We start from the raw sequence: 27,099 nt of genomic DNA on the forward strand, positions 1-27,099 counted from the left end.
ATAGATTGTGTTGTTTTAATTAATTGGAAAGCTGGTGTTAACTGTTAAATTAGCACATATCACCAGTTTGCTCTATGTGAATTTAGTACCGCACTGTCAATGTCATTGCCATGATTAACATCTTGGAAACTTTATTGTATAAGGCAGATGTTTAAAACAATGATGATGGTAGTACTGATATTTTTGTCTTTTCTTACACGACCAATATAATCATACTATTGCATAGAGAAAGTACTGCATGCAGTAACCACTGACAGTTTTTGCAGTACTTTGTAGCTCGCAAAACTCTCTAGATTTGCAGTATAAACAAACAGTAAGTTACTGATTCAGAAGCTCTTATGCAACTAATCAACATAACAGTATTTGTGTCTTACAAAAACACTAACATGGGGCCATTCTGTTAGTAAACAGGGAACTCGGATGGGAGCAACCTTGTGATAGTATCTGGTAAATCTTCTCAAAACGTTATTAAGTACGATGCGTCATTAGCATGTTTACGAACTTGCGAACCATAAACATTTGTATCATATTTGTGCAAATATTTTCATTAACGGTTACACGATACGAAGATATTTAGCTCTTGAGAATTTTAACGAGGAGTAATTATGACAGAAGGAGATTGATTTAAGTACCCAGTGTCTTGTTATAGACATAAGTGGATGCATGTTAGTAATTTGTACAAGACTCAAGGTGTGTTAATGAGCACATCGGGACAAGTATGTGAAATGTTCACGAGTTATGAACACATCTGACAAAGTACGCAATGACTTCTCCCTGAAGTGAGTAACTAATTAACAAACTATTTGAGGAATCTATAACCCGCTGGTAAATCAATCTAACATGTTAGAGTATTTAGTAATATCTCATGTTACAGGAAATATTTCATAACATCTTACACTGCTGGAAATATTCAGTAATATAATGTCATAACAAGTATGTAATGATTTCAGATATTTGGAATTGATTTCAATTGGACTATATTAGCAGAAGTTAGCATATGTTAGTCTTATATGTTTATTTAGAACATTCACTTCGGTTGATAGTTAAAACTTTCTTATTATCAAGCTGAAAATTTAGAAGGATTCCGGGGATCTGCAAATTCCTAAATATCTATATTAAATCATGTTTATGATTCTGGTATAATCCTAAAACAAAATCCTCAAATTCAATACATGCATTTTCCAACAGACTGGTAAGCACATGTGTGTAAATCATTTATCAATATACACCTATGTGCTGCTTCTTATTGTGTGTAAATCATTTATCAATATACACCTATGTGCTGCTTCTCATTGTGTGTAAATCATTTATCAATATACACCTATGTGCTTCTCATTGTGTGTAAATCATTTATCAATATACACCTATGTGCTTCTCATTGTGTGTAAATCATTTATCAATATACACCTATGTGCTTCTCATTGTGTGTAAAAGTGATAAGCAACCTCTAACACACTGAGCTGTTGAGTTCACCAAACCATAAGAAGATCTCACAGGGGTGTCACGTCACGGTTTTATGTGAAAACTTTACCACACGTGCCATATACAATATTTACAGCTTCCCTGTTTATCTTCGACACGATCTCAAACCCTTCAATGGAAGGGGCAAGTTTCAGATATCTCTTTAACCAAATCACTGTTCAAGAATCACACAGTAATCAAAGTTGTTCTTGAAAACATGACTTAGCATAAACAATTTCTTTTCAATGTTTATGTATAAATACAGTATAGGAAAAAAAGGATTTTATTATGGATGGATAACTTAGGTTAATCCAAATCAAGTTTCAACAAATCTCCTCAAGTGCTATTTATATTGTGTTAATATCTGATTTTAGTGACTTCTCTTTATCTCTGGTTATACTAACTAAAGTTTCAACAACTGGCCCAAACATGTTTTAGGACAATTAAAAGTACCTTATACACAGAACAATACAAGTACTGGTGTACATTTGAATACGGGAGATTTTACTGTAAGAAAGCTTGGAGCCAAGACTACATGTGAATCCAGGAGATTTTACTGTAAGAAAGCTTGGAGCCAAGACTACATGTGAATCCAGGAGATTTTACTGTAAGAAAGCTTGGAGCCAAGACTACATGTGAATCCAGGAGATTTTACTGTAAGAAAGCTTGGAGCCAAGACTACATGTGAATACAGGAGATTTTACTGTAAGAAAGCTTGGAGCCAAGACTACATGTGAATACAGGAGATTTTACTATAAGAAAGCTTGGAGCCAAGACTACATGTGAATCCAGGAGATTTTACATAAGAAAGCTTGGAGCCAAGACTACATGTGAATACAGGAGATTTTACTATAAGAAAGCTTGGAGCCAAGACTACATGTGAATCCAGGAGATTTTACTATAAGAAAGCTTGGAGCCAAGACTACATGTGAATACAGGAGATTTTACTGTAAGAAAGCTTGGAGCCAAGACTACATGTGAATCCAGGAGATTTTACTATAAGCTTGGAGCCAAGACTACATGTGAATACAGGAGATTTTACTGTAAGAAAGCTTGGAGCCAAGACTACATGTGAATACTGTAAGAAAGCAGGAGACTACATTTCCAGGAGATTTTACTGTAAGAAAGCTTGGAGCCAAGACTACATGTGAATCCAGGAGATTTTACTATAAGAAAGCTTGGAGCCAAGACTACATGTGAATACAGGAGATTTTACTATAAGAAAGCTTGGAGCCAAGACTACATGTGAATACAGGAGATTTTACTATAAGAAAGCTTGGAGCCAAGACTACATGTGAATACAGGAGATTTTACTATAAGAAAGCTTGGAGCCAAGACTACATGTGCAGGAGATTTTACTGTAAGAAAGCTTGGAGCCAAGACTACATGTGAATCCAGGAGATTTTACTGTAAGAAAGCTTGGAGCCAAGACTACATGTGAATCCAGGAGATTTTACTGTAAGAAAGCTTGGAGCCAAGACTACATGTGAATGGAGCCAAGACTACCAGGAGATTTTACTGTAAGAAAGCTTGGAGCCAAGACTACATGTGAATCCAGGAGATTTTACTGTAAGAAAGCTTGGAGCCAAGACTACATGTGAATCCAGGAGATTTTACTGTAAGAAAGCTTGGAGCCAAGACTACATGTGAATCCAGGAGATTTTACTGTAAGAACTACATGTGAATCCAGGAGATTTTACTGTAAGAAAGCTTGGAGCCAAGACTACATGTGAATCCAGGAGATTTTACTGTAAGAAAGCTTGGAGCCAAGACTACATGAATCCAGGAGATTTTACTGTAAGAAAGCTTGGAGCCAAGACTACATGTGAATCCAGGAGATTTTACTGTAAGAAAGCTTGGAGCCAAGACTACATGTGAATCCAGGAGATTTTACTGTAAGAAAGCTTGGAGCCAAGACTACATGTGAATCCAGGAGATTTTACTGTAAGAAAGCTTGGAGCCAAGACTACATGTGAATACAGGAGATTTTACTGTAAGAAAGCTTGGAGCCAAGACTACATGTGAATCCAGGAGATTTTACTATAAGAAAGCTTGGAGCCAAGACTACATGTGAATCCAGGAGATTTTACTGTAAGAAAGCTTGGAGCCAAGACTACATGTGAATACAGGAGATTTTACTGTAAGAAAGCTTGGAGCCAAGACTACATGTGAATCCAGGAGATTTTACTGTAAGAAAGCTTGGAGCCAAGACTACATGTGACTGTAAGAAAGCTTGGAGCCAAGTAGGAGACTGTAAGAAAGCTTGGAGCTTGGAGCCAAGACTACATGTGAATCCAGGAGATTTTACTGTAAGAAAGCTTGGAGCCAAGACTACATGTGAATCCAGGAGATTTTACTGTAAGAAAGCTTGGAGCCAAGACTACATGTGAATCCAGGAGATTTTACTGTAAGAAAGCTTGGAGCCAAGACTACATGTGAATACAGGAGATTTTATAAGAAAGCTTGGAGCCAAGACTACATGTGAATCCAGGAGATTTTACTACAGGAGTAAGAAAGCTTGGAGCCCAAGACTACATGTGAATACCAGGAGATTTTACTGTAAGAAAGCTTGGAGCCAAGACTACATGTGAATACAGGAGATTTTACTATAAGAAAGCTTGGAGCCAAGACTACATGTGAATCCAGGAGATTTTACTGTAAGAAAGCTTGGAGCCAAGACTACATGTGAATCCAGGAGATTTTACTGTAAGAAAGCTTGGAGCCAAGACTACATGTGAACAGGAGATTTTACTGTAAGAAAGCTTGGAGCCAAGACTACATGTGAATCCAGGAGATTTTACTGTAAGAAAGCTTGGAGCCAAGACTACATGTGAATCCAGGAGATTTTAAGAAAGCTTGGAGCCAAGACTACAGGAGATTTTACTGTAACTACATGAAAGCTTGGAGCCAAAACTACATGTGAATCCAGGAGATTTTACTGTAAGAAAGCTTGGAGCCAAGACTACATGTGAATCCAGGAGATTTTACTGTAAGAAAGCTTGGAGCCAAGACTACATGTGAATACAGGAGATTTTACTGTAAGAAAGCTTGGAGCCAAGACTACATGTGAATCCAGGAGATTTTACTGTAAGAAAGCTTGGAGCCAAGACTACATGTGAATACAGGAGATTTTACTATAAGAAAGCTTGGAGCCAAGACTACATGTGAATCCAGGAGATTTTACTGTAAGAAAGCTTGGAGCCAAGACTACATGTGAATCCAGGAGATTTTACTGTAAGAAAGCTTGGAGCCAAGACTACATGTGAATACAGGAGATTTTACTGTAAGAAAGCTTGGAGCCAAGACTACATGTGAATACAGGAGATTTTACTGTAAGAAAGCTTGGAGCCAAGACTACATGTGAATACAGGAGATTTTACTATAAGAAAGCTTACTGTAAGAGCTTGGAGCCAAGACTACATGTGAATCCAGGAGATTTTACTGTAAGAAAGCTTGGAGCCAAGACTACATGTGAATGGAGCCAGGAGATTTTACTGTAAGAAAGCTTGGAGCCAAGAATCCAGGAGATTTTACTACATGTGAATCCAGGAGATTTTACTGTAAGAAAGCTTCCAGGAGATTTTACTGTAAGAAAGCTTGGAGCCAAGACTACATGTGAATACAGGAGATTTTACTGTAAGAAAGCTTGGAGCCAAGACTACATGTGAATACAGGAGATTTTACTGTAAGAAAGCTTGGAGCCAAGACTACATGTGAATACAGGAGATTTTACTGTAAGAAAGCTTGGAGCCAAGACTACATGTGAATACAGGAGATTTTACTGTAAGAAAGCTTGGAGCCAAGACTACATGTGAATACAGGAGATTTTACTGTAAGAAAGCTTGGAGCCAAGACTACATGTGAATACAGGAGATTTTACTATAAGAAAGCTTGGACCCAACACTACATGTGAATACAGGAGATTTTACTGTAAGAAAGCTTGGAGCCAAGACTACATGTGAATACAGGAGATTTTACTGTAAGAAAGCTTGGAGCCAAGACTACATGTGAATACAGGAGATTTTACTGTAAGAAAGCTTGGAGCCAAGACTACATGTGAATACAGGAGATTTTACTGTAAGAAAGCTTGGAGCCAAGACTACATGTGAATACAGGAGATTTTACTATAAGAAAGCTTGGACCCAACACTACATGTGAATACAGGAGATTTTACTATAAGAAAGCTTGGACCCAACACTACATGTGAATACAGGAGATTTTACTATAAGAAAGCTTGGACCCAACACTACATGTGAATACAGGAGATTTTACTATAAGAAAGCTTGGACCCAACACTACATGTGAATACAGGAGATTTTACTATAAGAAAGCTTGGACCCAACACTACATGTGGATACAGGAGATTTTATTGTAAGAAAGCTTGGAGCCAACACTACATGTGAAGGAAAGGAAGGTTAATTTAACATCACCCCAGCACATTATTTTAATTAGCAGCTACTGGGTAAAAAGATCATCTAACCCACAATTAGTGTTGAGAAAAAGAGAAGAAACCTGCTGCCCCAACATAAACTACTTCTTGTGATCAGAGGACCTGTTACATATATTCTTAAGGAACAAGACAGCACATGCCATGGTCTTTTCTCTATGAATTGTGCAGCATGTGTTGGAATGGAAAATAGCCCAATGGGGCCACTGAGTCAATTCAATGCTATGATATATAACAACTGAAGTAAGTATGCTGCCACTGGGCTACATCCTGAATTTAGATCTACGGTGTGCAGGGGATTTGCACACCCTCTGTTTTGGATAGATATTGTTTATGTCTTATGTAATTTACACATTAATATTTTGGACACATCCCATATGAAATTTAGTGCACTAATATTTTGAACACATCACATATGTAATTTAATACATTAATATTTTGGACACATCCCATATGAAATTTAGCACACTGATGTTTTGCACACATCACATATGAAATTTAGCACACTGATATTTTGTACACATCACATGAAATTTAGCACATTGATATTTTGTACACCTGGTGTGACCCCGTTTTCATATTCACGTGCACTTACAGTTCATCCCTCCCATCACTTTTCACATTCCTACTCTGCCTCTGATAGCCTGCTGTATTCAGGATGCACATCACTTTTTACTTCCAATCACAAATTTACACCCCACCAAATCAGGTTTGGTATCTGCCGGCAGTTTATAGTCTTTTTATGTACAATTCTCTTTCTTCCATGAATGATGTTTGCCACTTTCTTTTTATGTGTTTTGTCCATTTGTGAATCATGATAATGATTTTTTTTATGTACCAACATGCATTTATGGTATCCAGCTCTTTTGTTGCTTTACAACGGACAGGACAAGAAAGGAATATTTGGTTAATGACACATCATTAGACTAATCATTGGCTATTAACTTTCAAATCTTCGATTTCAAACACATTTGTTGGCAGATAATGTGTTTAGTGTTCTTTTTTCTTTTTTTATAGGCAATTTGGTACACATGGTCAACATTTGCACAAAAAAAAAAAAAAAAACTTGACAACAATGTTGATGATGTAATTATGTTGACCATATTTGTTTGGCTTAATTGCTGCTATGTACAAAAATTACCATTTCTCTCTTTGATCAATAACATTATAATAAAAGCCAACTGTTACTACATAGGATACTCCTTTACACTGCTTTATTTCCGATAGAACAATAGCCTTTAAACTGCTGTAGTTTCACATGAAATGTGAAACATGTGCATTGAATGTTACTGTTTTCCTCAGTGCATTGAATGTTACTGTTTTCCTCAGTGCATAAAATGTTACTGTTTTCCTCAGTGTTAAATTTTATGAATAGTATTTCACAACTGCTATTTTAAACTACATGTTACTGTTTTGCACTAAGCACGTTAATTTAAACATTACTATATTACACTAACTACTAATTATCTACTTACTATATTACACTAACTACTAATTATCTACTTACTATATTACACTAACTACTAATTATTTACTTACTATATTACACTAACTACTAATTATCTACTTACTATATTACACTAACTACTAATTATCTACTTACTATATTACACTAACTACTAATTATCTACTTACTATATTACACTAACTACTAATTATCTACTAAGTACTAAGTCTTCACACACTAAATGTTATGTTTTACACTGTTAAATTAACGTAAGTATTTAAGTTACTATTTTACACTGAGTATTAATTCTACACTAAATATTAATTCTATAAGAAGAGTAACTGTTCAAGTTAAATGTTATTTTGTAATAATGTGTTACAATTTTACACTAAAAGATACACTAAGTGTTTTTGTTTTACACTAAATGTTTTTATTTAACATTGAGTGTTACTTTTCACACTTCCTTATGAGTCCAACCATTTAAATGTTGACTCACACCCCAGACTTCCCTATAGCACCAGTCTATTTCTGCTATCTTAGCAACAGTCACATGGTCACAGTATTTCAGGTGAAGTGGTAATAAACAGTGATACAAATACTCGGATCCCGATAAAAATACTCGAATCCTGATGTTCTGACAAGATACAGAACTTCTGATAAAAATACAGTTGTCCATGTCATAATTAGGGCCACAGTTTGTTAGCTGAACACATCTATCTCTAGTGTTTGACTATTTGAATATTCTAAAGTTCTAATAAAATTATTACTACAGAAATAATTACATTGGAGGGGCAGGGTTTACTGAATAAGACCCCCCCCCCCCCCCCCAATGTGGTGACAGTAGGTTTCTGTTCCAAAACCGAGGAAAGAAACCCACTGCTGCCACACAGGCATCTGCTATCTAACAGCAGCAAGTGATCTTTTATATGCACTTTCTCATAGACAGAACAGCACATATCATGACATATGGAGCATTGGTTGGTTCTTTGTTTTGTTTAACAACACCACTAGACCACTGGTAATTTTGACATATAGTCTCTTTTATATGCACTTTCCCACAGACAGAACATCACATACCATTGCCTTTGATATATCAGTCATGGGCACTGTTTGAAAAGGATAAAACCCAATTAGAGAATGGTTCACTGGGCGGATTTGATCCTCCCACCCAAGAACCTCAGGTGAATGCTCTACCAAATGAGCTATATCCATCCCCTGGAGCACTGGTTGAGACACAAATAATACCAACAGGTCCACTGAGGGCACTCGATCCTATGACCCACCAAAGCTCAAGTAAGTACATTATCAATAAGCTACATCTAGATGAAAGAAAAATGGTTTATTAACGACCACTCAACACGTTAACTATGAGTATATAGCATCATACACGTATGTCACATATGGTTAAGAACTATGCACATAGATACCGAGAGGAAACCTGCTACCGCCATACAGTGGGCTACTCTTTGTGACTGCACATCAGGCAAGCACTTTATCACTACATCCCACCCTATTCTTGATGGAAAGGAAATGTTTTATTTAATGACATACTCAACACATTTTATTTACGGCTATATGGCGTTGGACACACGGATATTGAGGGAGGAAACCCACGGTCGCCACTTCATGGGCTACTCTTTTTGATTAGCAGCAAAGGATCTTTTATATACACCATCCCATAGACAGGATAGCACATACCACAGACTTTGATGTACCAGTCATAGTGCACTGGCTGGAGTGAGAAATAGTATTCTAGATGGAGTCACCATTATCCTATGTGAGAAATAGTATTCTAGATGGAGTCACCATTATCCTATGATTGACAACAAACAGTGAATCATTAAGCAATGTGCATTAAACCTAACTTTGCTCTGTACCTTTCTGAACAGCAAACTGCTATGTGGCATGTTAGCTGGGTTATGACATGTGGTCAGAGTATGTGATAAGTTTACCCGTGATGTATGTCACTTGGTACCTCATCGCCTGTGGCCACAACCAATCTGTTAGCTTGATGTGAACGTGTTTCACGCCTCACTTAAAAATGTCTTGATCCTACACAACAATATTATGTTTTTCCACTTCACTCTCATTATTAATATAGCTGTAGAAGCTGGAGGTCACCAAAACAAATGGACATTGCACAAATCAGGAATGTCATTTTTCAGGTGTTTTTTTCAAATCACATTTTAACATTTTTTTTGGTGGGGGTGGGATAAAATAATGTTCACAAAGTATACTGGATCATGCAGAATAATGAGCTTTATTTAAATAAAGTATAGATGGTTCTTCTTTTTAAAGGTATCATATCTCTGACAAATATTTCAATCATTTTCGTGATGATATACATAATGCACTAGATGTCTGGGATTATAAATATGCTACCTGTCTTAAAGGGACATACCCTAGTTTTAAAACACTAAGGCATATTTTTCACCTAGACTCTAGTTTCAACCCGTAAAAATGGACACTAAGTTTGGTTAATTACAAACATTACCTGTAACAAATTTGGATACAACAGAGTGAAACAAGAGTCAATTATGTTGAAATACCCTTAAAAATAAACTAAAACACCGTAACTCCATAACCATTACTTCTCAGATGCACGTGTGTTTTTAAAAATATGAAAAATGGATTTTGTGGTATTAGAAACACCAGGATAACCAAAAATAGTTCAGTTGTATGGAAATGGGGAATCTAAACAATAAAATATAAGTAAGGTTTGATTTCAGTGATCATAAACGGCTCTAATAGTGAACAATATGCCTTAGTGTTTACAAGCTAGGGTCTGTCGCTTTAAGAAGCAACTATGCACCTTATATGAGACCTAAAAGTATTTCAATTCTTAATCTACTCTTACTTCAGTAATAAAAATGACAAAATAACACATTAAAAAAACAACTGGCAACAAAATACAGAATATTCAAAATATTTGTTTCCAAATTTAACTCCAATTACAACTTTTTATTACATATCCAGTACTGTTAATCTTTGTTCTAATATGTTCAGAAGCTATAGTTATAAAGGTATGTAATGTCATATCATGCAGTATCAAATAGTAGCTCCAAAACATAGTTTATTTTAGAGTATGACAGAAAACAAGCCTATATCCTTCACAAAGTTTTATTTTTAACTATTACTATAATTGTTTATATGCATATTTCCACAAACACAATAGCACATACCCTAACGTTTGACAATTGAATTATAAAGCTGTGTCTGTTAGGTATGAATTATCACAAAGACTGGTGAAAAAAAAGATTTTAATTAATTTTCAACTCCTTTTATATTTTAAGCAAGTTTTCTTTTAGAATATACAATGAGATATATTTACTTTATGCATGAATGGAATTCAAAAACATCTTTTTATTTGGCTGAATTTCTCTAATCCGAATACGTTTCACAAATCAGTGTTCCACCTGATTACACCTCGGTTAGGAACTTCTAGTGAAGTGCGTCACAGGTATTGAAAAACGTGTCCCAGTTACTAGACATACACGTACTACTGAATACCTTGTTGAAGAACAAACACATTGAGAGATATCAATATCCAATACAGAACCCTAGTTAACCCAAACAGCTGAGGAGGAACTGAAAATCAAAAGTGAGTGGAGTGGGAGGTGTAAGCAAAAGTGTTGGGTTTTTTATTCTAGCTAACCCAAATAGTTACGATAGCATTGAAAATGAAAATGGGGGAGGGAGTCTAAGCAGACTTCTGTGATGCAAATCAACATGCCATCCTTCAAACCATGGCCATACCATATATGAAATGAGAAAACTGTGTCTACTTGTCTGCCTGCGTACGTGTGTTACATGTAACTAGGATTGTTCAACATTAAATAATATATTCTTGAAGACAAATTTTGTATTTGAAATAAATATTGATTTATCATCCATAAATGCATTTAGTTAAATGTGAACTTGATGTATAGTAAATATTCTGAATGTTCTGTAATAAATAATACTCTCATGAAATGTTTGTGTGTGTTTTGCATCAACATTGTTTTGCTTGTCATAACTCAAAATAATAACTGAATGTTAAATAAATATGAAGCATTGAACTCTTTTTCTTATATTTACCTTTTTGTTCCTTTTCTTTCGTCTTGTCGACTAAAACGTCAAGTAAACCTCCAAGATTCGCTGAGCGAGACCGCCTTTTGATAGATATTGTGTGTCTCTTTGACCGTCTGCTATCTCCATTTTCTGTAAACAAATAAAACATAATTATAGTATAGAAGTTATAATCTGTAACAAATATTATAACGTTATGTTAATGAACCTTTCATAAAAAGCCTTGGTGAGTCAATGGATGGATGAATAGATGGCTGGATGAATGAATGGATGAATGAATGAATGAATGGATGAATGGATGAATGAATGAATGAATGAATGAATGAATGAATGAATGAATGGATGGATGGATGGATGGATGGATGGATGGATGAATAGATGGATGGATGGAATGGACAGATGAATGGATGGATGAATGAAAAAATCAATGAATTAAGGAATGAACAAATGTTCAATGATAATATATTGAAAATCAAGTTTTACAGTCATCATAAATTATATTCTAAACCAAGTTTTACAGTTATCATGTTTATAAACCATATGTTAGTTATCATACACTAGTATTATAAACAATATATTACAGTTATCATATATTCTAAAACATGTGTTAAAATGGTAATTTCTCAAACCTAGCAGCCACAGAATAAACAATGTTCTATGAACCAAATATTCCTGTTAATTTCTCCAGGAAGCAACAAAACAATTATCTGTAATTATATAATTACCAAGAAGGACACTCTCCTAATATTAAACCTGTTTATTTAGAGTAGTGGTCTCTTCCCTTGGGGTTCTACCTGAGTTAATACAAATTGTGCCACTTATCAACTCAATATAGATCTTATAATGGCAATGGGATGAGAGAAATATAGATTTAGTAGACCGAATCAGTCTACATCAGTGTCAGTGAAGGAAAAGTGTATTTGTTTAACAACACCTCAGCACATTTGGTGTCATTGTCATTTTCATGGTTGAGAGAGAGAGAGAGAGAGAGAGAGAGAGAGAGAGAGAGAGAGAGAGAGAGAGAGAGAGAGAGAGAGAGAGAGAGAGAGAGAGAGAGAGAGAGAGAGAGAGAGAGAGAGAGGGACAGGAGGGAAAATTGCTACTTCCACATAGGCTACTCTTACCAAAAAACAGCCATAGATATTTTGTATGTACTTTTCCATAGACAGGATAGTACACATCATGGACTTTGATGTACTAGCCATGTTGGATGGGTTGGGATGGGAAAAAGCAAGTCTCCACCAAAGACAATTGATCTTACAACACATCACATGTCAAACAAGTGCTGATCTACATCCTGTCACAGTGGGTGAGATAATCAGTCTGTGTTGACGTGTAGATACCCGAATTACGGGATCACTATGACAAATGACCATCAATAAACTTGTCTCTTATCAGACCACCTTCAACGAAACATACACTACATTTCAGATCTCCATTTACAAGCCAAAACGCATCACTGTACATGTATACAAAAAGAAAAAACAGCCGAGAGGCAAATTCAACCGAATTAATCTAATTTCAGGTTTTCCTTTTCAATTATGTCCTCGTATGTTTGTCCCTTGGGCTGTGAGAAAGAGGCTTACCGCAAGGTTCCACTTGTCACTGAGTGTTCTGCTTCTCACAAACACACTAATGGATTGGGGGGGGGGGGGGGGGGGGCAGGATTTAAGATTATTTTCCTTACAGTTTAAACAGTCTTCCCTTGAAAGGTTAGCAAACAGGTTTTACTGTGGGACGAGACAACAAATTACTAGCGGTGACCATAAATCACGACTTGAACATGTTAATGTGCTCATAAAAGAAACATGTGCTTATTGGAAAGTAAAGGAATGTGTGTCTGACAACACCCCAGCAAGTCGTTTTTACTTTCACCAGTTAGATATTGTAATTGCGACATATAGTCATGCCTGTATATCCATTCACACATGCACCCCCCTCCCACACTCCCCCCACACACACATGCACATACCTACACAAACCTGCACATACACACATTTGCACAGATGCGCAGACACACACAAACACACACACACACACACACACAGACACACACACACACACACACAGACACACACATAAACATTGACAAACACAATCTTTAATTAACACACACGCGTTGGTGGCCCATAAATATATTGAATACGTAGAAGGAAATAACTGAATATCAAAAGCTATTGTATGTGCTGTTTTGCCAATAGAAAACCACATATAAATGATCCCTTGCTGGATCTCTTTTTTACTTTCTTTCCTCTCTCTCTCTCTCTCTCTCTCTCTCTCTCTCTCTCTCTCTCTCTCTCTCTCTCTCTCTCTGTCCTTCCCTCCCTCCTCCTCCTCCTCCCCCTCTCTCCCTCTGTGTGAGACTAAGACGAGGTGAAAAAAAGAAGAAAAAAAAAGATGAGGCGAATGCTACATCCTGCTCTTGGTGTGAGGAATACATGATGATAAAAGCTTTTCATATTACGATATTTCAATCAAAATGCTTACAGTAATTTACTGTCAGTAAGTTAACCTGTGTCACCAGTATGATGATAATTGTTATACAAATGTGTTTGAAATACAATATGTATCACTCGTAGATCTGAACAATTATTGTTACACTAATACAACTTTTTTATTACAATAATAGAGTTCGCAACCTCATTTTATATATTATTTCATACTGCTCTTATTCCTGATTAATCATCTTTCTATATTTCTTTATTTTGCCATCTCTTACAAATATGTTTCATTCATAAACTAGATGAATGATGGCTGTGTTAAATTGCAGAACAGCTATTCATAACTTTAACAAGGGCCCAACCCTTTCCATGAGTTAATGAAGACGCGGGGCATGTTTTAATATAGGTGCTTTTGTTTGCCCTGATCTCCACGGCTGACATGTGAAATGGGGAGGTCAGGTGGAAAATACAAAGTCTACATTCCATTGCACCTGAAAGAAACGTTACAAACGTAAAGTTAATATTCATATAGTGACTTAGTCTATAGCTAACATGGATGAGTAATGCTGGAGTCAGGGTCAGTGTTTTGTGGGTTAGCCATTATAGTTTCACAAGCGTACAAAATGAATCACCCTCAGACATCTCCCTTCTGTCTTCTGTCTCATCATGTGGAAAGAAGGAATGAAGGAATGTTTTATTTAATGATGACTCAACTCATTTTAATTACGATTATACAATGTTTTATTTAATGATGACTCAACTCATTTTAATTACGGTTATACAATGTTTTATTTAATGATGACTCAACTCATTTTAATTACGGTTATACAATGTTTTATTTAATGATGACTCAACTCATTTTAATTATGGTTATACAATGTTGACTAACTGGTTGAAGACCACACAGACAATGAGAGCAAACCTACTGCTGCCACACACTGGGCTACTGTTTATGATTAGCAGCAAGGGAATTTTATATACAGCATCCCACAGATAGAAGTCTCATTACATATGAAAAATACTACATGAGTGGCCATTAGACGTTATATTTCAAAATATACTTAGTAAATGAAATAGAGCTGAATACACTTTTAAACACATATTATAAGATAATTGGTACACAAGTGTAGTACTCTTTGTTAAATATCCTAAAAAGAAAACAAAATTTAAAGGAAATTTAAATATCTTTTTCAGCTATAACTTATTTATGGTGTATTTGTGTTTGCATAGTAAATTATATGTCACAGGACACTCACTTTCAGTAGTGTTCATTTCATTAGTCAGAACAGCTTTGGCATGTGGAGCAGCCAACCAATCTATCCTATGTGTGATATCTCACAGAATGCTTGAACCATATTTGTATATAAGCAAACAAATGAATTATATCAGTATAATCAATAATGATTATTACACGTATATGTAAAATGCAGGAAGAGGATGACATTATGTTCCTCTTTTAAAGTTCAACTCTAAAACCTGTATCACAATTACTAAAAAGCCACTAATTAACCAATGAGCTGGAGTGATATTAACTAAACATTCCTTCCTGTTTTCTATCTCTAGCTGGAGGGGAATGTATCTCATCCCTGTACATCTCTGCTGGTGGTCTGGACTAGAAGGTTTCTAATCAGAGTATGTCCCCCAGCAAGACAATCCCAGATCCCTTTTATTAGCTCTGTTTGTTTGTCATCAGTCTGTCCAGCTGTAACACCAGTTGACACCAAGGTGAGATCTCAGTTGAACTTACTGGAGGTTCGTTTTAAACTCAACAACCTGTCACTAGTTTATGTAATATGACACAACATTTGTGATGACTTGTTTAACATGTCGTAACCCAGTGGTACAGCGCTATTTCTCGTTCCAGCAAGTGCACCACGAATGGTATATCAAAGGCCGTGATATGTACTACCCTGTCTGTGGGATGGTGCATATAAAAGATCCTTTGCTGTTAATCAAAAAGAATAGCCCATGAAGTGGCGACAACGGGTTTACTCTCTCAATATCTGTGTGGTCCTTAACCATATGTCTGAAGCCATATAACCGTAAATAAAATGTGTTGAGAGCATCTTTAAATAAAACATTTCTTTCTTTGTTTAACATGTATTGTAACCCTGTTTGTAGACAAAGAAGAATGAATGGTTTATTTAGTGATGCATTTAACACATTTTTATTATGGTTATATGGCATACAACATATGATCAAGGACCACAGAGATAACTGAAAAGGATACCTGCTGCCAGAACTCCATGGACTACTCTTTTTAATTAGATGCAAGGGATCTTTTATATACATCATTCGACAGACAGGATAGTACATACCATGGTCTTTGTTACACCAGTTGTGGAGCACTGGATGGTATAAAAAAATAGCTCAACTAATGGGGATTGATCCTAGACAGACCATGCATTAGGTGAATGTTTTAGCACTAAACTCAGTCCCATCCTGTTTCTAGACATTGATATATCCCCAGTTTCAACAGTAAGAAGTGTGAGCGTGAACTAGTTTTACATGCCCCTATACCACTAGGGTTTCAGGCATGTACATCCCGGGTCCGGTCTCTTACATGGCCAGGAATCTGATCCAGGACATTTAAGAAGCAGGTTTAATTTAAGGCAGAGGTCAAGAGAGTCATTTGACCCAAGCCTACATGTAGCTGTCACTTAAAGGAGATCTAACATTTTTCAATTGTTTATCTTATAGTGTGTATTTTACTTAAATGAAAATGAATGATAAATAAGTTCTAAAATTACTTAAACAAACATAAAAGATACAAATCAACCATTGCCAATGAGATTTAATTTCAATTATTTACGTGGTCCAGTCGTGGTTACCCACTACCACTAACTGAGAGATGATGCAGGTTATCCACCTGTTGCATGATCCTTTCATTTTTTGTCTCAGATCTACAATAGTTTTGATTTTACTTTATTTCCACAAGTTTAGCATTTATTAGCTTCTTAACATCACTAGATTTTTTGTATCAAATCTACAATATTTTTAATGCAATTTCCACAAGTTTAGCATTTATTAGCTTCTTAACATCACTAGACTTTTTGTATCAAATCTACAATATTTTTAATGCAATTTCCACAAGTTTAGCATTTATTAGCTTCTTAACATCACTAGATTATGTAAATGAATCAAAAGCAATGCAACCTGTTCTTTGAAGAAAGGAAGCACTATATTTCTGACACACTGCTGATGCTAACACGCTGACACCGTAACAGCCACTGTGACATGCACTGTTTCTTAAGTGGATAGCAAGCGGCTATTTCTGACATGCTGCGTACACCCTGCAACAGCCACATGAATAAACTGCAGACCCCATGACAGACACACTGACACCATGACAGACATGCTGACACGAGGGTGCCACGGTCTAGTTCATTATCCTGACAGGTGAGGAGAGCTCTTTTTCAGCTGACCTGACGTGATGATCCCAGAGTTCCAAATTTAGTCTCACTTCCTGCCCACTGATGAGTTTACTACAGACAGCTTGATGGTCCATGGTTCATCCTGCTCTATATTTATCTCCATCACTGCAGACACATACTGGGTGCCTTTGAAATTACTTCACAAGTATGTATTAATCAGGAGAGTGATATTTCACATACATTAATAAGAAACAAGAATTCTGCATAATTGAATGGCTCGCCTACAATAACCCTTTTCAGTGCACTATGATGAACATCCATAAGCCCAACAATAAAGCAAGATTATTCAATCTAGGACTTGAGAAATGCATCTCAATGTGAAACTTTCACACAAAACTTGTAACCACTGCAGCCGCTGCTGCAGACATTGGACAAGTAATACTTATATCTTGACAATTTTACTTTATGAAGGCGAGACAAAAATAGATTTCATACTTATTAACAGAGATCAGAATGTATGAAAAGTTACAGTTTGTTTTGTTTAACGACACCACTCAAGCACATTGATTTATTAATTAATTGATAAAAAGTTCAAAATATGGCACTTGCAGTTTTGATAATAATCCTTTAAACCGAATGGCAATTGTTATAAATTATAGGTCAGTTCAGCCTGACTTCAAAATTAATGTACAGACAAGTATTGACCTGCCACTGACAGTGGAGAGGTATATAAATATAACTGCACCTGTCTGAGATGTGATATAAATATCACATTACTGCAGCGTTCATTACATAATCAGAGTGTGTGATCGCCAGGCTATAGTTACAATATACATTTCACATCGTGGAAAAGGACTTAAGAAAATAACCTAACAAACACAGTTCATGACAATTACTGTGACACTGTCATGTGAGAGAGAATATAACATGTTTATTAACATAGAAAGATACTTTTTTTTTCTCTCAGCTAAATCTGCCTATGAATTTGAGTAAATGGTTTAAAGATCCATTATGAGGACTATTGTTAACACTAATCTGTGTTGTTTACTATATTGCTGTTTTCTGTTTGGACTGTTGATGAGCCATCATTGCAATACTTGTATTGCACAATTTACCCAAAAAGGAAAGGAATGTTTAACTGATGTTGTTTTAGGATGAAAAATCAAGTAATGATAAAGCCATGAATGAAAATCAAGTAATGATAAAGCCATGAATGAAAATCCAACAAAAAAGAACATACGTTCAATAAAAGTTTGTTTTGTTTAACGACACCACTAGAACACATGGGTTATTGGATGTGAAACATTTGATACTTCTGATATATTATAGTTTTCAGAGAAAGCCTACTACATTTTCCCTTTAGTGTCAAGGGATTTTTTATATGCACTTTCCTACTGACAGGATAACATAATACCAGTTTTGGCTGGAACAGAAATTCAGCGATGTCCTACAGACAGGATAACATAATACCAGTTATCAGGCACTGGCTGGAACAGAAATTCATGTTAAGACAGGCGATGTCCAGACCATAATACCAGTTATCAGGCACTGGCTGGAACAGAAATTCATGTTAAGACAGGCGATGTCCAGACCATAATACCAGTTATCAGGCACTGGCTGGAACAGAAATTCATGTTAAGAGAGGCGATGTCCAGACCATAATACCAGTTATCAGGCACTGGCTGGAACAGTTATGTTAAGAGAGGCAGACCATAATACCTGGCTGGAACAGAAATTCATGTTAAGAGAGGCGATGTCCAGACCATAATACCAGTTATCAGGCACTGGCTGGAACAGAAATTCATGTTAAGACAGGCGATGTCCAGACCATAATCAACTTATAAAATTTATTCCAAACAGGTGATGTCCACATCATAATCAACTTATAAACTTTATTCCAAACAGTTGATGTCCAGATCTTAATCAACTTATAAACTTTATTCCAAACAGGTGATGTCCACATCATAATCAACTTACAAACTTTATTCCAAATAAAAGTATATGAAATGAAGTGTTTGTTCTTCATAAAATCTATATAATGCAAACAAACTTGTAATAGTTATGACTGTAGTATGCTTCTTTTAAAGTGGATTGTCTGGAATATTCTGTCAGGATATAAATACATTCTACAGAATGACAAACTCCCATTTAATGAGATTTTGGTTGTACTCTAAAGATAAATAAATTATCAAAATTTATTACTGTTTTTTGGGAAACACATTCTTTATAAAAATATAAAATTTGAAGAAATGAGATGGAATTCAAAGGAGTAATCGGAAAAGGGGCAGTGAAATACAAAAAAATATAAAAATTTGAAATATGCATACAAAAAATGTGTAATGTGTAAAAGTAAAATAATACCATGGCAGTCTAAATGGTGAATGTCCTGTTTGATTGAGAGTCATATCTATATTAGGAAAAAGATGATTTTACAGATGTCCAGTACTACCTATCACATTTCCAAGACTGATCAAAGATAAGTTAAAATAAAACCTGTCTTTTTGTAATGGGTAGCCTTGCATGAGGGTCTATTGTTACGTTCTGTATCAGATTCTGGCACAATAATCTCATCAATGTGACGAGATTTACAACAATTCAAAGGACTTGGTTACACTATCCACAAGGTGTTAACAACCATCAATGCAGTACTAGAGTATGGGGAGTTCACATAGTCTACATGAACTGATGGACAAATGGATGGATGGACTGATAGATAGATAGATAGATGGACAAATGAGTGGATAATTGGAGGGATGGATGAATGGATGGATGGATGAATATGTGGTTGATGAATGGATGGGTGAAGTGATGAATAAATGGATGGAAGACTGGATGGATGAATGAATGGATGGATGGATGGACGGACGGACGGACGGACGGACGGACGGACGGACGGACGGACGGACGGATGGATGGATGGATGGATGGATGGATGGATGGATGGATGGATGGAGTAATGGATAAATGGATGGATGGGTGGGTCCGTGGGTTTTGGATGGATATGTGAATGGATGGATGGATGGATGGATGGATGGATGGATGGATGGATGGATGGATGGATGGATGGGATGGGATGAATGGGATGGATGAAATGGATGAATGGATGGATGGATGGATGGAGTAATGGATAAATGGGTGGGTCTGTGGGATTTGGATGGATAGATGGATGGATAGATGGATGGATGGATATGTGGATGGATGGATGGACGGATGGATGGATGGATGGATGGATGGGATGGATGGGATGAATGGATGGATGGATGGATGGATGGGATGGATGGGATGGATGGATGGATGGATGGATGGATGGATTGTCATATACATATACAGGTAATTTAGGCACCTTTAGGATACAGTTGGTTTTGTTTTAGATGTTATTTATCCACATTTAAAAAACCCAACATATTTATCTCAATAATTATAGAGTGTGTACTAAAATCATCTTTATTAATTTAGTTTCTAAATACATACTTTAACTGAATTAAAGACAGGTTTACATTTACATACAGATATTCATATTGTTAAAATAGGAGAAAGAAAACAGGATTTAAAAAACAAAGCCCATTAAAAACAGAACATGCACTCTGCACATTAAACTGTCAAGTACTATTTAGCACAAACCTCCAAGTAAACCATATATTTCACTCAGTAAAACTTGTGACATGAAAATTATTGTACTGAGAACATATATTTAGTCTTAACACCAACTTGGTGAACATTGTTTTGACTGCTACTGTACTGTGAGCAGCAGTTTTCCAGTCTATCAAAATGTCACATGCTGACACCCGTGTCAAGTGCAGTTGTTTGATTCATGGCCACCGCTCAAGAGACGACAGTGTCAGCTATATTCTGTCATGTGACACGTGCAGTAAACGCTCAGTGAAGCTGTTGAGGGTTTTTTGTTTTATAACAGCTTAATTGTGAGAAAATACAGATGATCTTGTGTTTTATAACAGCCTAATTCTGAGAAAATACAGATGATCTTGTGTTTTATAACAGCCTAATTCTGAGAAAATACAGATGATCTTAAAGCTATCAGCTCGAGTATATTATTTTTATTTAACCATATAGAATCAGGTGCATGTGTAGGTAATTGTGCAGGGTGGGGGGGGGGGGGGTCTCGACTGTGGTGAAGAAAGTTTTTAGGGGGGGGGTCAGGTCATGATTCCCTGGAAAATAGATTGAAAATTAAAAATTGTGCTTGGATTTCGATCCCCAAAACCCCTCCTCTGCACAAGTGCCTGGGGATAGATCATTCACGTTCATTTTCTTATCATCACGTTATTCTTCAGTATCCTGTTTGACAGTAGTTGCTAATCTACACCAAATAAAAATGTTTTCATCTACATTTTCTGACATACTGGTACATGATACAGTAATGAGGTGAGGTTCCACGATTTTGTGCTACATAGTATTATAAACATTGTAACAGGATTAAGACTTGTTTGCTGAATGAAAGAAGTTGACACCAACTATTCCTACAATAACACACAAGTTTATTAAAACTGTAAGTGTGTTTGTACTTGGCATTAATTACAAAATGTTATGATATTTTTAGGTGAGATTACAACTTTAAAATAAGCTGAGTTTGTGGAAAGTAGCAAATAACTCAATCTGTACCTTAAGACACATCCAGATTAATAGTTTTGTAGGCCCCAGGGCAATATTCATTCCTAAAACCAACAAAACGGCTTTGGTGTGGTTGATAACATACCTCAGCTTTGGTGTGGTTGATAACATACCTCAGCTTTGGTGTGGTTGATAACATACCTCAGCTTTGGTGTGGTTGATAACATACCTCAGCTTTGGTGTGGTTGATAACATACCTCAGCTTTGGTGTGGTTGATAACATACCTCAGCTTTGGTGTGGTTGATAACATACCTCAGTCAGGCCATTTTTAACAAATGTTCTGTTTTTCCTAACTTGACCCATCCTGTTAATAGTGGGTCATTTGATATGACTTTTAATTTTATTTCTGTTATTTTAAAAGAAAAAGAAAAATAGAGAGAAAAGAAATTAGCCCTTTAAAATCAAAATATTGAACAACTTTTATGAACTTGTGTGATTCTAATAAACAATATATTTTTATGGTGGCCATTTAAACTTTAATTAAAAGTAAAATTTAGTCCTCAAAGGGTTTTTTTAATCAGAGGCATATCGACGGGGTGGGGTGCAGTAGGGTAGCTGTTACCCCAGAAAAAAATACCCCTTTCCAAGAATATTCTCTTTTATTGTACCCTGATTTTTGTTATCTTCATTTTAACTTAATTCCATGCTTATATCCAGTTAAAGTTCAAGCATGCTACCATGGACACACACCTAAGCTATCTGGGCAGTCTGTCCAGGACAGTGGGTTGATGGTTAGTTGTTAGTGCGAGAGTAAGACTGAGAGAGAGAAAGAGAGAGAGAGAGAGAGAGAGAGAGAGAGAGAGAGAGAGAGAGAGAGAGAGAGAGAGAGAGAGAGAGAGAGAGAGAGAGAGAGAGAGAGTGAGAGAGATGGAGAGAGAGGTAGGGAGGGAGGGAGGGGGAGAGAGAGCAAAAAAGAGATGGAGAGAGAGATGGAGAGAGGAAAGAGAGAGACAGACAGACTGACAGAGTGGAAGGGAGGTTGGTGTTTAGTCTTACACCTACCAATGAGTCATTAAAACAGACTCTTGTTGGGAGCCATTGCTGAGTGCAAACCCAAAACCTATCAGCCAGTCTAATGTGTGATGTCCTGCCTCTAGCTATAATACGCTAGGTACTTGTCTGTTTAAGTTACAAACGCAGTACTTGTCACTGTAAGTTAGCTACAACTTGCAGAAACGAACCTTTTGGAACGATGAGTGGGCATCCCAGCTCCATCTCCTGCAGCTTGGTGAGGGCCACTTTCTGGAGAGCCAGTCGCTCGGCCTCGGTGAGTTGGAACAGACTGACCGGCTTCAGGACAACCTTGCGCCCGCTCATGCTGCACCACGTGCATGACGTCTGAAACAGATAAACAGAAATATATAAAATAACATATATATATATATTACTAAATATCTGTTATATTTAATACAATTTAAAGTCATCAAGTTTGTTGATTTCTCACTGAGCGTAATGATCAGGGAACGTCATATCTGATGATGTCACTTTATATTGTTACGGTCATATTAGGTGTTATTCTTCTAGGATCAAAAAACTAATTCCAAATAAAATATCATGTTTGTCATTTTATTACCATATTTGACCGGAAATTAGCCCATGTCTTTGAATAAACCCACCTCCATTTTGACGGCATTTAAGAAATTATGCCCTTATTCGTAAGTAACCCCCCACCCCCCACCCATCACCACCTTGTCCCCTTATGACAGTAAATAAAACAAAAATGCAAGTTTGCTCAAACTTAATAAGGTAAAAAGTAATAAGTATGTTTCAGGTTTCATTACAAAAATTGACTGTTATCTATTTTAGGTTCATCTGGGTGTGAAAACCCCCCAAAACATGACAAATTTGTATGTGAATGGCATGTTGTTTTGGGTTCATACACCAGTGAACCTAACAAAAATAACAAACAATCCTTAAATGTAGATTTTAAATGTTGTTAATTTCAATAAAAAATATATCACAAATTTGTCTATAAACCCACGGTGCCTGCAAAACATGATCTTTATTTGCAGGTGGTCTTTATAAAGAGGTGAAAATTAAGAAATTGTTTCCTGAAAATTACAGATGGTTGTTACATGAGATTGTTTTAATGGCAGGTTCATCTTCACTGGCAAAATATTATGACGTCATTATAACATAATTTGTGTTTGATGATCAGTCATGGTCAATATTTTGACAGTAAAAGAGAATGGTTTAGTAAATTACAAATTAGCTGTAAACATTATCAGTGAATATTACGGCTACCAGAAGCAACTGATAGATAAACATGGTCAAACATCTTTTTATCATTTGTGACAGTCTATTAGTAAAATGATTTGAACAATAGGCGAGGACAAAATGCTGAATCATTTGCCTTTTAAAGTCGAACACACAGGTGGTTGGCAACCCCAGGCTCACAGTCATCAAATAATAAACCTTGCCTACACCAAAATAAAAAAACAAATACAAAAGCTGTGTAATTTTATCACAATAGAAGTAATACAATATGCTGTAATTGTCATTTTAATCATCTCTGAAACTACAACAAAAAAAGGATTTTAAATGAAATCTTATACTGTCTGTCGTCTTGTAATATATACCCTCATGTTGTTAAAAAACAAACTGAAGAAAAAAAACATTCCCCAAATGTTTAAACCATCATAAATAAATACCCGAGTTTCGCTTTTCTGCAGATATCTTTGATACATGGGGTAAAATTAGTCGTCTGTTATTATGTGGTAATCTTCTATGCTTTGCTAAATATTTAAATTGTTCAGGAGACAAAACCCATAATTTTGGTACACGGTTCTGATGTTAACTATACGTTTCAACAGAGTCGAATGAAATGTTCAATAAAGCACTGAACGCATCTATTTCTTTGTGTTCAGTGGTGCAGCACAGAGATTAAGATATTATGTTATACCTAGGTGAAAGGTTTTCATCTTATCTTTGAAGAGAAAGAGACTTCTCAGCCCGTGTTCACATAATTATCGATTGTGTGTGTTGTATGTTCTTTATATGAACAGACATAAGCAGGTGCATGTACCAGAAATTGTGCAGGGGGCTTCTAGCAACTGAAGGTTTTTTTTGGGGGTATTATAGGGGGGGGGGGGGGGTCATACACTCCCAGAATTCCTCCCCCCCCCCCCCCCCCCCCCCCCCCCCCCGTACAAGCAGGGCCAGATTCAGGATCACAAACTTCTAAAAACAACAAGTTTGAGTTTGTTGAAGGAAAATAAGTCAAGTTCCCAAAAGAAGCAAAATCTGTAGGAGTTTTCGGGAGCTTGCTTCTTTGATAATTTTAAAATAAGATGCTCGCAGGACCCCTGCAACCCTCCCCCTGCGGATCAAACAATGACAGGTGGCTGCATAAATGTACAGACATGTTTGCATATTCCAGATTACTGTAACAACCTTCATTACACACATGTTCTTGACTACCTCAATGCACTCTTGACAGCTTACGAATATTTGCAATTCTGTGGGGTTTTAAAAAACCAAAAAACCTGAATTACTGTTATTATAATTACAATGTCTTTTATCTTTGTCAAAGAAAAATTAATAATAACCTAACAATATATATATTTTTTAATTATGTAAAACGTTAATACATTGTCCAATCTTGTGTACAGTATACTGTAACACAAGATTGTTAATCTGTTTAAGGGCAATTTACATTTACTGTGTTTATCTTTTTGCATGCATATTTGGGGATGATCCATCTTTTGTATGCAAATGTGGCTGTAACGTGCCTCCAAAACACTACTTTTGACGTTTATTTTCGTGATAAAACATACAAACTTATTCTAATACACTTTCAGTTAAACATCTTAGGATTTTATCCGTTAAGTGTCTGCCAACAACTTGAAATATGAGTTAAGGACTGTCCACATTTTGGGGAAGTAGTAAGGAACTAGTCCAAACAAGGCAAGATTTAAAACCCTACAAGTGTGTATTGTGCTGAAATTCGAGCTAAAAGTTCAGACTCCTGTTTCAAAGATTTACAGTTTGAACCCCAAAGTGATATAAAGTCTAAGGTCCAGCCCCTTAAGTATGTTTGTCTCATATGCGATATCAGACGAAACTTTTATCCGCCATTTTGTGGCTGAGTCGGCAGCCTGAAATGGCGGGAAAATCGCTTGAGATTGAGTCCGTGACACTGAATTAATTTTTTTTTTTAATTTTTTGTCTTCTGGCGAGACGATCAGCAACAAAAAAACAAAAAAACAACAACAATCAAACAAAATAAACAGGAAGATAGGTAAAGAATGGTTCTTTCCATTTTAAATTTTTTTTCGTTGTTTTTTTTCATGAAATAATTATGGACACTTTAGTTCCAATTTTAAAGTCTATGTCTCGGTCGTTCACGAAGTCAGACACTAATCCCGGGAGAAGCATGTCTGTACGTTAACTGGGGAGTATTCAGGTTCAGGTGGTCGACCGTTCACGAACAACTATCTGGCACCATCGTCTTCTATCACAATTACATTCGTCTAGAACGTTACGCGCGCGCGCAAAAAACCCCCACAACAACAACAACAACAAAAAAACGTTTAGCAAGCGACCGCGATCGATCTCCTTCCCAAACATTCTATAGGATATATGAACGGCAAAATGTTCGGCATTCAATATAAAATAGAGATATGATACCTAATTCCTCCAGGCCCTAAAGTTCCGTTATTTTGGGGTAAATGATTTTGCACCAAACATAGTTAAAAATAGTTCGAATTGGACGTAGGGAGTGTGGGTTATTCACTGTGCGCCTTGCACTAGGTTAAAAGTTACTATTTGTAGGCCTACTTTTATTTTTTATAGCAAATATTAAATCACCATAATGTTAGACATTTAATGACTGAATAATTCAATAATGTAGTGGACAATCGAAGCATCATTGACCAAACCTTTCTTTACTTCCCTAGCACTGGACAGAGTACGTGTCGTTTGGTAAAGTCGGTTTGAAAACAAACAACGAGGCTATTTCACCAAGACCCAGACAAACACCAGGAAGAAGAAAGCCACTTCTAATTGCAGAAGAGTAAACATATCTGAAGGATATTCGTGTTCTCGGCCTGCATGCTTACAGCTCTTAAAATTTTAAAAGTCAACAAGTGTTTCACTTTTGTAGCTGTTTATTTTGAGCACCGGCCGCATACCAAGCGCTTATCTTCTTAGATGTTTACTGGTTGTACACGTGTAAATACTATACATGCACAACTCTTTGTTAGTCGAATGTCCAAAAGACAATAATTAAC

The 27,099-nt window shown here is 36.2% G+C and overlaps 1 protein-coding gene across 2 annotated transcripts in view; it reads right to left on the minus strand.

The window, feature by feature from the left end:
- Window positions 1-27,099, minus strand: part of LOC121375227 (rho GTPase-activating protein 6-like) — a 124,548-nt gene that overhangs the window by 16,465 nt on the left and 80,984 nt on the right. For both annotated transcript variants that reach the window (XM_041502548.1, XM_041502546.1), the window contains 2 exons: window positions 23,050-23,206; window positions 11,433-11,555 (listed from right to left, as the gene is read on the minus strand). In XM_041502548.1, the coding sequence (XP_041358482.1) occupies window positions 11,433-11,555; window positions 23,050-23,206 (280 nt within the window). The remainder of the gene's footprint in view (window positions 1-11,432; window positions 11,556-23,049; window positions 23,207-27,099) is intronic.

Source organism: Gigantopelta aegis, chromosome 6, assembly GCF_016097555.1.
Source record: "Gigantopelta aegis isolate Gae_Host chromosome 6, Gae_host_genome, whole genome shotgun sequence".
Classification (NCBI taxonomy): domain Eukaryota; kingdom Metazoa; phylum Mollusca; class Gastropoda; order Neomphalida; family Peltospiridae; genus Gigantopelta; species Gigantopelta aegis.